Genomic DNA, 14400 nt, shown 5'->3' with positions numbered 1-14400 from the left:
GATGGATGGATGGATGATGGATGGATGGGGGATAGGGAGGTGCTCCCTAATTCCTGTCCTCCTCTCCAGGGCTGCTGAGCAAGGCAGGGGGCCAGCTCCTGTCCTACCACAGCTCCAGCACGGTGGCAGGGGAGCAGTGGAGCGTTGTGGGGCTCTCAGCCCCCCTGTCCAACCTCGGCGAGCTGAAGCCTCGTGTCACAGAAATCTTCCAGCTCCACCTGCTGTAGACCCCGACTGCCAACAAGGATTCTCCCCATGGCCGCAGCATCTGGACCCTCCCCCAGCCAAGGGAACATTGCTCATGGCCATCCCTGACCCCCACTCTGGGTTTGGGGTGGCCCCACGTTCAATAAAAGGTCTGGAAGGAGAGAGCATGTGCTGTCTTGTCTGTGCGGTCCTTTGTCCTCAACCCCAAACCCCCTCCCTCCTGCTGCTGTTTGCTGAAGGGTGCAAAGGTCCCTGTGGCTGCTGAGGTCCCGTCTGGCCACACTCCCGTGCTGGGACACGGCCCAGAGAGCAGCACTGCACAGGGCATGAGCCCTCCCGTGAGCCACTGCACCACCAGTGCCCTCCTGGCCAGGGGTTTTACCACGAGGACCTTTCAATTTAATGACATCATGGGAAAAATGCCATCTTGCCCCCCCCTAAACTGGTGACTGGGAGTTTGGGGCTTACTTGACTCCCCCAGAATGTCAGGGCATAATCCCACGTCTAACAGGGCAGGTGGCTGTGGAATAAATCCCGTAAGCAGCTGTGAGCCAGACCGGTGGCTGTTAACTGGGATGGGTCTGGGGTGAGAGGAGACCAACCAAGACCAGGAGCCAGAGCTGGGCTGCTGCCCCCTCCCATCTGCACCTTTATTCCCCTGCACTGCTCCGATGTTCGCAGAAGATGCCGCCGTCTCCAACAGCTCTGGGGCCGAGGCACTGCTGGCCATTCCCCACCCATGCAAAGTGAACATTCCCGCATGGAAATGTTCCCTGGCTGCAGGGAATGAACAGGGATGACAGCGGGAAAGAGAGCATCTCCCTCCCCAGGGCTCACCACTCCGGTGATCCCACTCTAGATGGGTTTCCTGGCATATTCGCGGCGGTACTTGGAATCCACCCGCGTCAGGTACCAGGTTCCGGGGAAGAGATCCGCCTGGGAGCCGTGGGGAGCGTGGTCGGCTGCAGGGAGAGCAGTGATGCTCAGGGGTGCTGTGGGGTCCCAAGAGGGCAGGGTGACATCCTCCCAACCCCACTCACCCAAGTGATGGGTTTCCTCCCGTCGCTTCATGATTTCGGCGAAGTCCTGCGGGGCCACGCGCTTGCGGGAGTCCAGGCGGGCGGGCAGGTCAGCCAGGCTGGAGACCAGCTTGTCCAGGGGTGAGCCTGGCAACGAGCAGCCCACGTGTGAGCTTGGACCAAGGACAGCCCCACGCTGCCCTCCCTTCCCAGCCCCTCTCCCTCTGAGGCTCACCTGGGGCTGCATCCTGCGAGACACGGAAGGAGAACATGCTGGCGGCCAGCCCCGAGCCGTAGGAGAAGGCGCCGATCCGGGAGCCGGCCAGGTCCCGTGCTGAGCACCTGAAGAGAGAGGGGAGGGGGTTACAGGATATTTGGGCTCAGAGGGAGGTGGGGATACAGGGCTGTGGGGACAGTGTGGGGGCTTTGTAGGCAGGCAGATTTGGGACCACATTTCTGGAGTGCAGTGGTGCCAGGGAGCCCCAGGACAAGGCTTTTGTTCCCCTCAGAGCCTGTCTGTTCCCATGACTCCTTTCCCATGGGGTCACTCACTCTACTGGGCATGACAACAGGGGTTTTCATCCTCCTGGTGATGACAGGAGGGCTTTATGCACTGGCCCAGCTCCAGCACGCCGGGATGAAAAGTCTGGCAGAGAGATGGCCTGCAGCAGGATGCATCCACACTGGGGGTTGTGTGCAATGAAAGGATCAGGTCCCTGCTGGGGCAGGGGGAGATGAGGGCTGGGAGACGAGATCTGCCCCTCTATCCAGCCAGGGAGAGCCCTCCCCAAAATGACCTCCTCCCTCTCCCCAAGCCAGCATTTTGGGGAACTCACTGGGACAGGAGGGAGGCCAGGCAGCCATACATGGACGGTGTGTACATGTTGCCATTGCGGGAAGAGAGGAGCAGGGAGGGCTTGGTCTTCTTGTTGAAGATGTCCTGGCTGGCTGTCTGGAATGCCTTCTCCACCTCCTTGCTGGTGTAGGTGTCTTCCAGCTTCACACCACTGCCCAGAGAGAGAGCAGCTGGAACCCCAGGCCAGCGCTTCCCTGGCTGGGCTGAGGGACGGGGGACACGGTGCAGGGACCCACCGGAAGGACTGCAGCCCCTTGTAGAGGCCGGAGGCTGTGTCAGGGTTGGGGGAGGCCAAGAAGTCGTTGAGCAGCAGCCGCCCCACCGACTTCTGCACCAGCTTGCAGAAGGGCGAGTGGAAGATGATGTACTTGAACTCATCGAGGGTGAAGGGCTTCTGGACGCCAGCTGGGAGGCAACACGGGGCCATCAGTATCCAGGGGGCTGCCATGGGGACCTCAGGGGCGCTGCCACTCACCCTGCTGCCACTGGGTCTCTGCCTTCCGTCGGTACACGGCGTAGCAGCGGTCCAGCGCCCGCAGGTAGCACTGGATGGAGAGCTGCCCGTCCACCACCGGGTACTCAGAGGACAGATTTGGCTTGTAGAAGTCGTAGGCGTGCTCCATGTGGGTTCCACGCAGGCCTGGGGGCAGGGGAGAGCCAGCTGTCAGAGAGGTCCCAGCCCTCTGTGGCAAAGAGCCAAGGCCACCCCTGGAGCCCAGCAGCCTCCCTGAGTCACTCCATGGTGCCCACAGCGATGTAGCCAGGCAGCAGACCCCTCCAGGGTCTGGCTGAGCACCTCTGCCCAGGCCTGGGACGTGGATGCACGGCCCCCAGGGACAGCAGCCATCAGCTCACCACCCCAGGGTCTCGTGATGCCCACCTCTCTCCAGCACCAGGGGGGCGTTGGGTCCCACCAGCATGGCGATGGCACCGGCACCTCCCGTGGGCCGCGCGTTCCCCGTGGCGTAGACAGCGATGTCCCCACACACCACCACGGCGTAGCGACCTGAGGGAGGACAGAGGCACTGGCAGGGCCACCAGAGGCTGGAAGACTCCACCCCACTGCCCTCATGCATTCCCAACTCCACGCTGCCGGGTGTCACACCGAGACAGGCAAGAAGCGGGGTGAGGGAGAGAGCCTGGAAGTGCAGCTGGAGCATCTTTGGGTTTCAGGCCACCTCCTGCCTCCTTCCCCCATCCCACGGCACCCAGCCAGCATCCAGCCCCACGGCACGTCCCTGCCTGCACTCACCATCCCAGGCACTGGACTCCACCCAGGCGGCCGCGTTGAAGAGCGAGGCCGTGCCCCCGTAGCAGGCGTTGGTGGTGTCGATGCCCTCCACGTCGGTGTTGCCAGAGTCATGGAAAAGTTGCATGAGGACGGTCTTGACGGCCTTGGATTTGTCGATGACGGTCTCGGTGCCCACCTCCAGGCGGCCGATGGCGTCCCAGGAGAGGCGCCCGCGCTCCACCAGCCGCTGCACCACGGTCAGGCACAGGGAGTTGATGTCCTCGTGGGCAGCACAGAAACCCATCTGCTTCTGGCCCAGGCCCCGAGTGTACTTGCCGGCCTCCACGCCATCAAACCTCTCCAGCTCCTCCTGATCCACGTACTGGGCAGGGAAGTACACCTCCAGGGCCAGGATGCCCACGTCCTTGGGCCAGGCACCCGTCCCAGCAGCACTGGAGAGGCTGTGGGACAGAGGGAGTGGCAACAGTCCCACGGCAGCCTTGGGGACAGAGGGTGGCCCTGGGGAGATGCCCAGGCTGGGAGAATTCCAAATTCCTGCTAGATCCTGGTGGTGCTGCACCAAGGAGGGGGAGGCTCCCCTTCCCCACCAAAGTCTAAGAGCTCCCCACCCTCACCCTGCTTATATCCCCAGCCCCCCTGACCCACGTGGATGCTCACCATGCCCTCTGCCAAGCCGGGGGATGCTGGGCACCTCGGGGTGTCCCCTCGGGCCCCGGCCGTGCCCACCTGGCCCCCCAGCAGCGCGCGGCGCGCCCGACCAAGCGCAACATCCCCGGCGGACGAAGGGACGGCCGGCCGGACAGATGGACAGCGGGACGGGCTTTGCGTAGTGCTTTTATAAACTGCGTGGGCAGCTCGGCACAGCCCTCCCGGCCTTTATCAGCCTGCCGGACCCTGGCGCTCAAAGGTCACCGAGCGCCAGCCAACACGGCAGGGGCAGCGGGGTTTGGGAGGGGGGAGCACTCGGGGTGTCTTCGCCTCCTGCCCCAAAGCCTGGGGACACGGGGCTGTCCCGGGGCTGTGGCAGCTCCGGTGCCGGGCTCTCCCGGGCCCTGCGGTCGCTGTGCGGCCCCGGCCGGGAGCAGAGGGCGGCCCGGCCCCGGTGCCGGCACATCCGCGCTGCGCTCCGCGTCCTACACGTGCTCGGGGGGAGCAAAAGCCCAGCAGCTGGGTGGGGGCAGAGCCGTCTTCAAAGCAACAGAGCAAACAGCCACGTGATGCCTGTGGCAACACAGCAGTGACACGAAAGGGACCTTTGGTCGCGCTGTCCCTGTGGAGCTGTGTGCACCTGGGGACCGCCTGTCCCCGTGCCCACGGCAGCTCCCGTCCCCCAGCCAGCTGTGTGCCAGCTGTGTGCGCTCCGGGGATGCTCCTGTCCCCCCCGCCTGCCCCGCACAGACTCCTGTGCTATTTGGCTGGGGACTCATCCCCAAACAGCTCCGCCCGCACCCGCAGCGCAGAAGCTTCGAAGCCGGGAAGCTCGGGGAGCCGCGGCAGAGCTCTTCTCTCTGTCTCTCTCACGGCCCAGCACAGGCTTTGCATCAGCACCAAGCTCACACAGCACTCGCATGCTTCATTTTTTATAAGATTTTTTTATAGGAGTTGCGGGGAGTCAGAGGTGGCGCGGGAGGAACGGCGCCGGGTCCCGCGGGGGCCAGGGCTGCGCTCAGTGCAAGGGGTAGAACTTGCAGATGTAGTGATGCTTTCGGGAGCACTCGGAACTGGCCCAGACGGAGAAACCTGCGGGAGACACAAGCAGGGGGCTGGCGGGGGCGAGCACCAGCCGTGCCCACCGAGGGGATGGCAGCGGGCGGCGGGGGAAGGCCGGGGGTGGCTGCAGGGAGCGGGCACTCACCGCTGTGATGGGTCAGCACGGCGCAGCTCCCCCCTTGGGCACCGTTCCCGGGCACCTGGCTGGCAGCACTGTACTCCTTCCCACTCGCCCACTGCCAGGCCTGGCTCTGTGCAGGGAGAGCGGGGGGTCAGAGGCACGGCCCCGCTGTCCCCCAGCCCCTCGCCACCCCTGCCGCCCACTCCTCACCTCTTCACTCTTCTGCAGTCCGATCCAGACGGGCTGCACTCGCTGGTAGTAGGAGATGGCACTCTGCAGGGTGGCTGCCTCATGGGAATCCTCCACCCAGGCCAGGTGAGCGCCTTCCTTGATGTCCCGGCACCGGCTCTGCGGGGAGAGCCGTCAGTGCCCGGGGGTCCCCGGGACACGGGAGGTCCCTGTCACCCTCTGTCCCCCTCTGTGGCCTTACCTCAGCCTCGTCCCAGGTCCGGGGCTCGGGGAAGTACTTGAAGCAGCTGAGTTTGTAGTAGGACCAGCCTCCGGGGCAGTAGTTTATGTACCTGCCGTCTGTGCGGGGAGAGCCGCGGGCAGGGGTGAGGGGCAGGCGGCATCACTGCCTGGAGAAGAGCGTGGCTCTCCCCTGGCCCAGCTCCACCAGCAGCTGCCCCCCGAGCCGTGGCACTCACCGAGCGGCCGCAGGAGCCCCACGCAGCCCAGCAGCAGGAGGGCGAGTCTGGCCGCAGCCGCCATCCTCCTTGCTCCCTGTAAAGGCTCGGGAGGGTCACTCAAGGTCCCTTTGGGGACAGAGGATGCTACCAGTGCCCAGAGAGTGCAAACCTGCCCCGCTGAGGGCTGAGCCTGGCCCCTCGGAGCCCCATGGCAGGCTGTGCCCCGCTCTCCGCTCCCCGGTCACTGCCCCGTGCCCGCATCCCCTGCCCCGGGCGAGCCTTGGAGAGCCCAGCCCGCACCGGCAGCAGATTGTCCCGCTCGGACATCAGCCCCAGGCTCGGCAGGAGGCCGAAGGGACAGCCAGGCTGCTCCGTGGGGACGAGGGGAGGGTGCTGTGGCGGACTGGGCTCGGGGGACCCCAGCCCGGCAGTGGCACAGCTGGGCCCGCAGGGACTCGGTGCACGGCCGCGTTTTCACGCCCTGAGCTCGCAGCACTGCCCGGGCTGGGGAGGCAAATCGGCCACATCAGCGCAGCTCCCCTTTATCCCGGCTAATCCCTGGGCACTGGGGCCGATTTGCAGATTCAGCTCGTCTTCCCCTCAAAGAAGCAGCGACAAAAGTCAACGCAGGGCTGAAAAATGCAGCATCACAGCCTGCCCCATCCAGCGAGGGCAGAGCTCGGCTCCCGCATGAGCCCCAGGGAGAGGGACCAGCTCCTGTTCTCCCGTGAGCCAGCTCGGAGCATCCCCAGCTATCTTGTGAGGGTTCTCTTCCTCACCTGGTGTCCGGAGATGGTGAGGAATAGCGGCTCGTCGAGGGCCAGGAGAGGAGAGGAGCTGCCCTTTATAGCCTGCTGCTCACCAGCATCTGTGTTTGCCCAACTCAGGTGATTCCCTCCATAAAAATCTTACTGCCGACCCCCCTCCATCGCCCCCCCCACTTCCCTGGAAAACCGCCCAGATCTCCGCTCTGTTTGCGTTTAACATATCTCCAGAAACAGACAGGAAGAACCCGTCCTAGTTGGTCAATAAACCCCCTGCAATAATCATTAATTGCTCCCGCGATACAGATACCATCTCCCAGCCCAGAGCAGCCTGGGCTCGCCCGGCAGGGATGCCAGCCCTGGCTTGCCCGGGGGCTGCCGGGGACCAGCCCCGGGGCTGATGGCCCGATGCCGGCCAGAGCATCCCTGGCAGCAGCGGCGGCGGCTCGGAGCCCCTGGCGGTGCCCGTGTGCCCAGCCCCGGGGGCTGGCACCCCCGGGCCCCGTGCCCTGCCCGGCTGTGCCCTGCGTCACCCACACACCGCCCTTGTTTGAACTGCCGGGGCTGCTGGCGAGCAGGATGCGGGACGCCGGGATGTGGGAACAGCCTGCAGCCGGGGGCTGGCGGTGCCATCAGATAGCGGGGAGGGTGCCCAGCCCTCGGGCCCGGCCGTGACGAGAGCCTTCGTCACCCCGTGTCCCTCCGGGGGGAAGGGGCAGCTCCCAGAGCAGCAGCAGCAGCCCCTCGCTGCCCCTGCCCCGGGCGGTTCCCTGAGCTCCTGGCCCCGCAGCTGGAGCCCTTCGGGGAGCCCTGCACAGCCCCGGCCCTGGCACGGTGTCCTCTGCAGCCATGGGAGGCAGCTGGAGCTCTCCTGCTCTGCAGGTTCCCTTTGCTGGCTCCTCAAGGACCAAAGCAGCTTTGAAGGACCGTGCTGCTGCCTGTCCCGTGGCTCCTGCTGCCTCCAGCTCCTGCTGCCACCAGCTCCTGCCTCTCCTGCCCCAAACCCCTTGGTGGAGGCCAGTGGGGAGGAGAGGAGCTGCCCTTGGGGGCCTGGTGCTCAGCAGTGCTGGTGTGACCCAGGAGTGAGCTACCTGCAGAGGATGCAGAGCCAGGGCTGAGCCCTGCTTTCCCCACACGGAGAGTTTGCTGTCAGGCTCCAGCCGTGTACAACCCCGGGATCTGCCACGGGATCTCCTCTGCAGCAGCTTTTGCTGAAACACGCAGCTACACCCACAGGGAGCAGCTCCCTGCCAGCCTGCAGAGACAGGTCTGGCTTCTGCCCCGGGGAGGGAGGAGGATCAGACCCTTCTCCTTCACCCACACGGTGACAGAGCTGCTGCTGCTCGCCAGGCATCCCTGGGGATCCAAAGGGTGAAACCTTCTCGTGTCCAAACACAGCTGCTGCCCGCTATCGCTTCTGAAAGAAACAACCTGCCACACATCAAGGGTGAAACCCTGCAAACACAGCGACTCCCCAGACAGCAGGACTCCACCCTGGCTTGATGAAAAACCGTGAAAAATCTCCCTCGAGGAGCCCGAGGCTCCTGCACTCCTCAGTTAGATAAGGGATGGTGGAGTTTGGATGCAACACGGCAGGTTTGCACAAGCCCCTGTCCATCCCGGGCTGGATGTGTTACCTGCACGAACAGCCCTGAGGAGACACAGCTTCAAGTCTCAGCCTGAGCACCAGAGAAAGCTCAGTGCAGCTGTGCCTCGGCACAGAGCTCGCTAAACTTTGGCACAGATGTGAGAGAACATGGATGAATGCCTCTGGGAGGTTTGGACTCGCCCAGCTGGCTCTGCCAGGAGATAAAGGAGCTGCACTGAGTTTGAATATTAAACCCTTAAAATGCCCCCAGCAGCTTCACCCCAGCTCAGCGTCGTAATTCAGCTGCTGGCTCCATCTGGGGGTCCACAGCAAGAGCTGGAGAAGAGCCAGGTGAGCAGCAGCACAGCCCAAGGCTTCAGTGGCACCACCAACACTTGCTCTTCTGACTGCTCAAGTCACACTCTTCCAGCCTGAGGCCAGCACAGGGGAGTGCTGAGTCCCTGTGGCACAGGCTGGAGAAGAGCACATCTTCATGCTCTCAGAAATGGAGGTTCAGGAGGGACCTTATCACTCTCTACAACAGCCTGAAAGGAGGCTGGAGGCAGGTGGGGATGGTCTCTCTCCCAGGTAAGCAGCAACAGGGTGAGAGGAAACGGCTTCAAGTTGCACTGGGGGAGGTTTAGATAGGATATGAGGGAGAATTTGTCAGTGAAAGGCCAGTCAGGCATTGGATCAGGCTGCCCAGAAAGGGGTGGAACCACCATCCCTGGAATGCTCCAAAAACATCTGCATGTGGCATTTGGGGACATGGTTAAGGGGTGAACACAGCAGTGCCAGGTTAAAGGTTGGACTCGATGATCTCCATGTTCCAATCTTAAGGGTTCAAGTGCTGAGACAAACCAGGGATGAGGCTGCTCCTCCCTGCTGGAAGGACAGGACCTGAGTGAACCCACAGCCCGACCCACACTGGCTCACCACCTTTCCAAAAGCCCTTCCCTGGCTCCCACAGGCAAGTGAGAGCTCTTATCCAAAGTGCCTAAAAATCCACACCAGGCTGCTTCCAGCCCCCTTGGCTGGAGCTGAGTGAGGTTCTTGTGGTGCTGAGACAGAGCACCCCTGATTCATTTCTAAGCCAGAAAACAGAATGAAAACAACAGCACTCAGACACTGGGCACATACTTTTTATTCTGGGGATAAAAATTGCTTATACATTTGGCAGCAACTATTTTCATAAAAGACTTTTATAAAAAATGTAAAAATAAGCAAATATTTTCCATTATTAATATAGGAAAATGCTGCTGTGTGAATGGTTACTCTACAAACTTACGAGATAAAATACCACCTTAAGGAGATATTATCTTTACAAGTAGTTAAAAAAAAAAAAAATAAGAGAAGAAAGGCAGAGGGCCATCGTATTAACAAGGCCAGGCACAGAACCGGCTTCATTCCACAGAAAGCACTCATCTTGTCAAAGGTAGCCACATATATAAAAAGGCACTTGGTTATTTGGAGCTAGGGAGCAAAAGCCCTTTGTTTCTTTAGCATTGATGTAGCAACACTTCATTATTTGCAGTGAAACGTGTACCTGGACAGACCCCCCTGGAGGTCTGAGTCAGCTGCAGCTGAGCTTCAGGGGCCAGCGCTGCGTGAGAAGCGATAATTTCACACAGAATTCAAAACTTCAGCCCGAAACGACGGCCCCAGCTCCTCTTGAGGCCCTGCCTTCATGTACCATTGAGTGGAATTGGGGGGGAGGGAAAATAAAAACCAAGGAAAAAAAAAAAAGAAAAGCAACTTTGAGTCTTGATTAGAATGGAAAGAAACAGCAGAGACAATACTGTACACGGTAGGGTGTGGGATGGCCGGCTCGGAGGGGAGCGGCCTTCAGTCCTTTGGCAGCAGCCGGCAGCCCCGAGCTCTTTGGAAGACGTGTCTGCAGCATTCCAAACCATCCCCACCAATGTTCACTTGGGCTGCTGGCCGGTCTGGAGCCCTTCAGAGAACAACATCTCGTGGAAAGAGCGGCTGTTTGCCTCAGGTCAGCGACAGCCGGCTTCCACAACCCCAAAACGAGCGGGGCGGCCGCGCGGCCCTGCAGTCCCACGGAGCACGTGGGGCAGCTCGGCTGGGAAAGGTGCAGTGGGGCCGAAGCTGAGAGCAGAGGACAGCCCCAAACCTGTGCACCAAACTGCGGCAGGCAATGGTTTCTGAGCTGCTCTGGCTGCCGGGAGGGGAGGACGAGGCAGCTCTGCCCCGGGGCTGCGGCACAAGGGACGCTTTTCAAAGGGCTGGATGTCGTTCCTGACGCAGGAGGACACACTCCACAAACACGTAACCGCGTGTTTGACACTTGTTGATGACACCATAAAGAGGCAGCATATGGCATCTGGAGGACAGGACACACAGCCACCCTTGGATGGAGGGGAGGGGATTACTGTGCAAGAACGCTGGGAGCTTGCATTGGGAGTTTTGGAAAGACTCGTGCTCGTCCCAAAAGGCCTGGATCGGTTGCAGTGCATCTCTTCTGGCACGGGAGCCCACCAAGGCGGGCATGGACACCCCTGGCAGGACAGGGGCACGGGGAGGGTAGTGTGTGTCACACCGGTCACGGGTGTCTCGGGGAAGAGATGGGCCCACGGGCGGGAAGACCAGGTCAGACCAGCGTTTTCAGGAGGGAAAATAACAAAACAAACAACCTAAAAAGACTATTATGTATATATAATCTCGTAATACCCGGGGAGCAGGCAGTGAGAACGCTAAGGGGTGTTAGTGGGTCTCTACAAGACGAAGACTCCTGAAGAGGAGAGGCTGAAGCTGCGTGACAGGAGGCGTCACTTGACCTGCAGGTGTTTCGGGAGGTCCGGCTCGCTTGCTGAGCAAGAGCGGACCAGGGAAGGAGCGGGGCTGGGAATGTGGGTGCAGCTCTGAGCTGTGTCAAGACAAGGCAACTTGAACTCGAGGAGAACTAGTAGAAGGTGCTTCAGAGAGAGGTTACGTGGGTAACAGGAGGAGTAACAAAATAAGGATACAAAAGCTGGTTTTGGCTAAATTTCTGGAGAAATGACCACAAGATGTGTGAAGCTGAAGAGTTGTCTCCCCAAAGCAACGGTGGAACGTGTTTAAAAGCAGACTGGAGACTCCAGTGCAGACAGCAGTCACGTCCAAGGTGCGTGGGAGTTGGTCAGAAGTGACCCAGCTGGTCTTCTCCATCACCAGCTTCCACAGTTCTCCTTTTAGCATAAAAGCACACAAAGTCTACAGCGACCACAGTCCCTCCAACGAAAGAACATCCTGGGCTCATTAAGACTCTTGGATACTAAAATGGTTCTTCATTTCCATCCTGGAAGACCTTCATGAGTTCTGGAGTCCGCTTTAGGCGGGCTGCAGCGTGGGCAGCCTTCAGGCGTACACCTGCATGTTGTTCCGCTGCTGCTCCGGCATGTGGGCGGCCGCCGGCCCGCGCTGGCTGCTGCCGGGACTGGTCGCCACGTCAGACCAGTCGGAGGCAGAGTGCGGGGAAGAGCTCGACCACTGGTCCGGAGATTCGGGCGATGGAGTCAGGTACGGGTGCTCCCCTTGTAAGTGCCGGTTGTGGCTAGGAGTCCGTTCTGTGGCCGAGGAGTAGCAGCTGTGCTGGGAGGGAGGCGTGGGGTACTTCCCCATCGAGCTCTGGAACTGGTGGTAGGCCGGGAGGACCGTCTGAGCCACCTGCCCGTCCTGCTGAGGGATGGCAGCCATGGAGAACGAGGCGCTGGGCAGCTGGGCCAGATCTGGGATCTGGTACATGGAGCTAAGGGGGCCGGCCATGTTCTGAGCGCAGTTTGACTGGGCCTGCTGCGGCAGCGCTTGCTGGTTTATGCCGCCCTTGGGAACCAGCTGGAAAGTCATGATGGGGGGCAAAGACTCCCGGGACACCCCCAGGTGCTTGGCCTCTGCTTGCACCAAGCCGCTCTGCTGCGAGACGCCGGGGTGGGAATGCATCACCTGGGGCACCATGCCGAACATCTCGTTGTACTGGGACTCGTTCACCTCCATGCGGTTCATCCACTCGCTGGAGACGCTGCCCGGCCGCAGCCTGCCGAGCCCGCTGCTGGGAGGGGTGGTTCTGTGCTGCGACAGCAGCTGGCTGACGGACGGCAGCACCGTGCCCGAGCCACGTCCCAGGGGCTGCATCTCGTGCAGGTTGGAGAAGGACATGGTGTGCGCGGCCTGCACCGCCGGAGCGGCCAGCAGAGAGCTGGGCGACGAGTGCAGCACCCCCGGCGACGGCATCACGGGGGAAGAGGTCGGTTCAGAGGCAAAAGCGTGGGGAGACTCCAGGGAATCCACCGGTGACAGGGTGACTGAGCTCTCCGAAAACTGCCCCTTGCCCTCGCTGAGGGACTTCTTCCTTCTCCTCTTTGCGTCTTTGGTGAGGCCGGCGGGCATGCCTTTGGCGTTCGGTTTCCGCGACTTCTTGCTCAGCGAAGTGTGTTTCAGGTTGAGGAAGGACCTGTTGGGGCCACAGATGACTGGGGAGAGGGCAGAGTTCAGCATGGCCCCGGGGTGGCCGGCGGGGCTGTGGGCCACGTTGTACTCGTTGAGGAGCTGCACGATGTCGTGGTGCATGCGGTCCTGGGCCACGTCCCGCGGCAGCCGGTCCATGTGGTCCGTGATGTCTCGGTTGGCAAAATGGTCCAGCAAGATTTTTGCTGCTTCGAAACTGCCTTCCCGAGCAGCGAGGAAGAGTGGAGTCTCCTCCTGGAAACACAGACAGTAAATATTTTAGCAGCTTGGGTGTTGTGGGGGCTGACTGACAGCTCACAATAATCCCTTATGGTGTGGTAAGCACTGTGTAAGGCAGTGTCAACATCAACAGTCTCCAAGAGCCACCCACCCTGAGAGATGCCCACTGAAAAAGGCATATTGCAGGTAATTTCGTACACAGTGGTGGAGCACAGGCTGAACTTTCCCACCAGGAAGGGCACTGTTGTGCCCTGGATCCTTGGAGGAATCACAAAAACACCCGGTGCCTTCCTCCCATTGCCCCCCATGAGGGACAGGTGCAAAAGGCTAAAACAGCCCAGTAAGGAACTAGAGCTTGTTGGTGGCTCTAAAAACTGCTGAGTCATACACAATAATCCAAAGAAGACACTTCAGGCAGAGAAGAGAAATCAAGGACTAAGACACAGCAAAAACTAACAGTGAAGCTACAGAATATCTGTCAAAGAGAGGGGCTTGTCCCCCATCTCCACCCTGCACTGAGATCCCTGGAAACCCCACAGGACACGACTGCTGCTGTGCCACCAGACACTCCTCTGTCTCCTAACTGGAATCCAGCTGTTTGACACAGCAGCTTCACCTGCTGCCCCTCACACACCACTGGCTGTGTCTTGCATTCCTTCCCTCCAAGGAAAGCAGCTCAGCGTTGATGCTCAGCACGTGGCCAAACAAGGAAGACAACTGCTCTCCTGCAAGACACCCAGCACTTGGGGAGAGCTCTGGCTTTGGGAGACCTGCACTGAGCAGCCAGTTTAGAAAATCTGAACTTGGTTCACTACCAACAGTGAAGAGATGCTTTGAGTTGGGAAGCACAGGCTTGCTGAGCACGGCCACACTGTACCTTGTTATCCTGCATGTCTCTGTTGGCTCCATTTTTCAGCAGTACTAGTGTTGCTTCCACATTGTTGACAGCAGCAGCCCAGTGAAGAGCAGATTTACCTGCAGAGAAACACAACAACGTCAGTGACAAAGCCAGGGGCTCTTCTGCTATTTTGCTTCCCCTCCAGGATTGTTTAACCAAGCCACTGTGCAGCAGCCTGCAGTTTATTCCCACTGGAGGACTTTGCAGGACAGCCCAGTGCGTGGTTTAGCTACAGAATTCAGGAAGAGCCCCCACTCTGGGAGAGCAGAGCCCACCCCTCCCTGCTCACACTGTGGCAAACATTTGGCCAGCCTGGCACAGGGTGTTCACGTTACCATGGTCATCCACAGCGTTGACATCAGCCTGGCAGTTAATGAGCTCGGCCACCATCCCCTCCACAGCCAGACGTGCAGCCAGAATTAACGGGGTCGTCCCGTCGTTCATCCGAGCATCCAAATCTGTCACTCTGTTACGGATCAGGATCTGGACAAGAGGGAAGAGGGAATTTTTTTCAATGCCACTACAGACCAAAACTGAGGATCTGGCAGAATCTCAGGAGAAATTTTTACAACAACAAAGCATCCTGAGCGCTGGAAATGCAAGGAGCCAGAAAACAGCTGACAGCAGCCAAACAGACCAAATAAACACACGCCAGATGATCTGTGCACAC

General features: G+C 60.4%; 4 protein-coding genes across 4 annotated transcripts in view; 1 reads left to right on the top strand and 3 right to left on the bottom strand.

Annotated features, from left to right (window-relative positions):
• Positions 1–374, top strand: part of PHGDH (phosphoglycerate dehydrogenase) — a 4621-nt gene extending 4247 nt beyond the window's left edge. The window contains exon 12 of the mRNA XM_015636925.3: positions 70–374. Coding sequence (XP_015492411.1) covers positions 70–227 — 158 coding nt within the window. The 3' untranslated portion in view covers positions 228–374. The remainder of the gene's footprint in view (positions 1–69) is intronic.
• A 454-nt stretch (positions 375–828) lies between these two features.
• HMGCS2 (3-hydroxy-3-methylglutaryl-CoA synthase 2) lies at positions 829–4159 on the bottom strand. The gene is made up of 9 exons (XM_015636926.2): positions 3992–4159; positions 3335–3774; positions 2963–3088; positions 2558–2722; positions 2319–2487; positions 2063–2233; positions 1462–1568; positions 1248–1373; positions 829–1169 (listed from the first exon to the last, which is right to left on the bottom strand). The coding sequence occupies exons 1-9, from the start codon at positions 4102–4104 to the stop codon at positions 1063–1065; spliced, it is 1524 nt and encodes a 507-aa protein (XP_015492412.1). The 5' UTR covers positions 4105–4159; the 3' UTR covers positions 829–1062.
• A 739-nt stretch (positions 4160–4898) lies between these two features.
• REG4 (regenerating family member 4) lies at positions 4899–6677 on the bottom strand. Its single transcript, XM_033516563.1, has 6 exons — positions 6574–6677; positions 5813–5888; positions 5596–5693; positions 5376–5513; positions 5190–5295; positions 4899–5074 (listed from the first exon to the last, which is right to left on the bottom strand). Exons 2-6 carry the CDS (start codon positions 5874–5876, stop codon positions 5001–5003), a joined length of 480 nt encoding a protein of 159 aa, XP_033372454.1. The 5' UTR covers positions 5877–5888; positions 6574–6677; the 3' UTR covers positions 4899–5000.
• A 2595-nt stretch (positions 6678–9272) lies between these two features.
• Positions 9273–14400, bottom strand: part of NOTCH2 (notch receptor 2) — a 77648-nt gene continuing 72520 nt past the window's right edge. The window contains exons 29-31 of the mRNA XM_019007585.2: positions 14066–14213; positions 13710–13807; positions 9273–12847 (exon numbers count right to left, since the gene is read on the bottom strand). Of these exons, the coding sequence (XP_018863130.1) occupies positions 11507–12847; positions 13710–13807; positions 14066–14213 (1587 nt within the window). The 3' untranslated portion in view covers positions 9273–11506. The remainder of the gene's footprint in view (positions 12848–13709; positions 13808–14065; positions 14214–14400) is intronic.

The sequence above is a fragment of the Parus major genome, chromosome 8 (genome assembly GCF_001522545.3).
Source record: "Parus major isolate Abel chromosome 8, Parus_major1.1, whole genome shotgun sequence".
Classification (NCBI taxonomy): domain Eukaryota; kingdom Metazoa; phylum Chordata; class Aves; order Passeriformes; family Paridae; genus Parus; species Parus major.
Note: the sequence above shows the minus strand (reverse complement) of the source record. Positions and strands in the feature narration are given on the sequence as shown.

Excerpts from the sequence above, each read along its gene's own strand:
- REG4 (XM_033516563.1), bottom strand. The coding sequence starts at position 5,876 with ATGGCGGCTGCGGCCAGACTCGCCCTCCTGCTGCTGGGCTGCGTGGGG. Across the intron at positions 5,694-5,812 it reads GGGGCTCCTGCGGCCGCTCG|ACGGCAGGTACATAAACTAC; the intron begins GTGAGTGCCACG and ends CTCCCCGCACAG. Across the intron at positions 5,514-5,595 it reads GGACCTGGGACGAGGCTGAG|AGCCGGTGCCGGGACATCAA; the intron begins GTAAGGCCACAG and ends CTCTCCCCGCAG.
- HMGCS2 (XM_015636926.2), bottom strand. The coding sequence starts at position 4,104 with ATGTTGCGCTTGGTCGGGCGCGCCGCGCGCTGCTGGGGGGCCAGGTGG. Across the intron at positions 3,089-3,334 it reads GGAGTCCAGTGCCTGGGATG|GTCGCTACGCCGTGGTGGTG; the intron begins GTGAGTGCAGGC and ends GTCCTCCCTCAG. Across the intron at positions 1,170-1,247 it reads GGAGGAAACCCATCACTTGG|CCGACCACGCTCCCCACGGC; the intron begins GTGAGTGGGGTT and ends CTCTCCCTGCAG.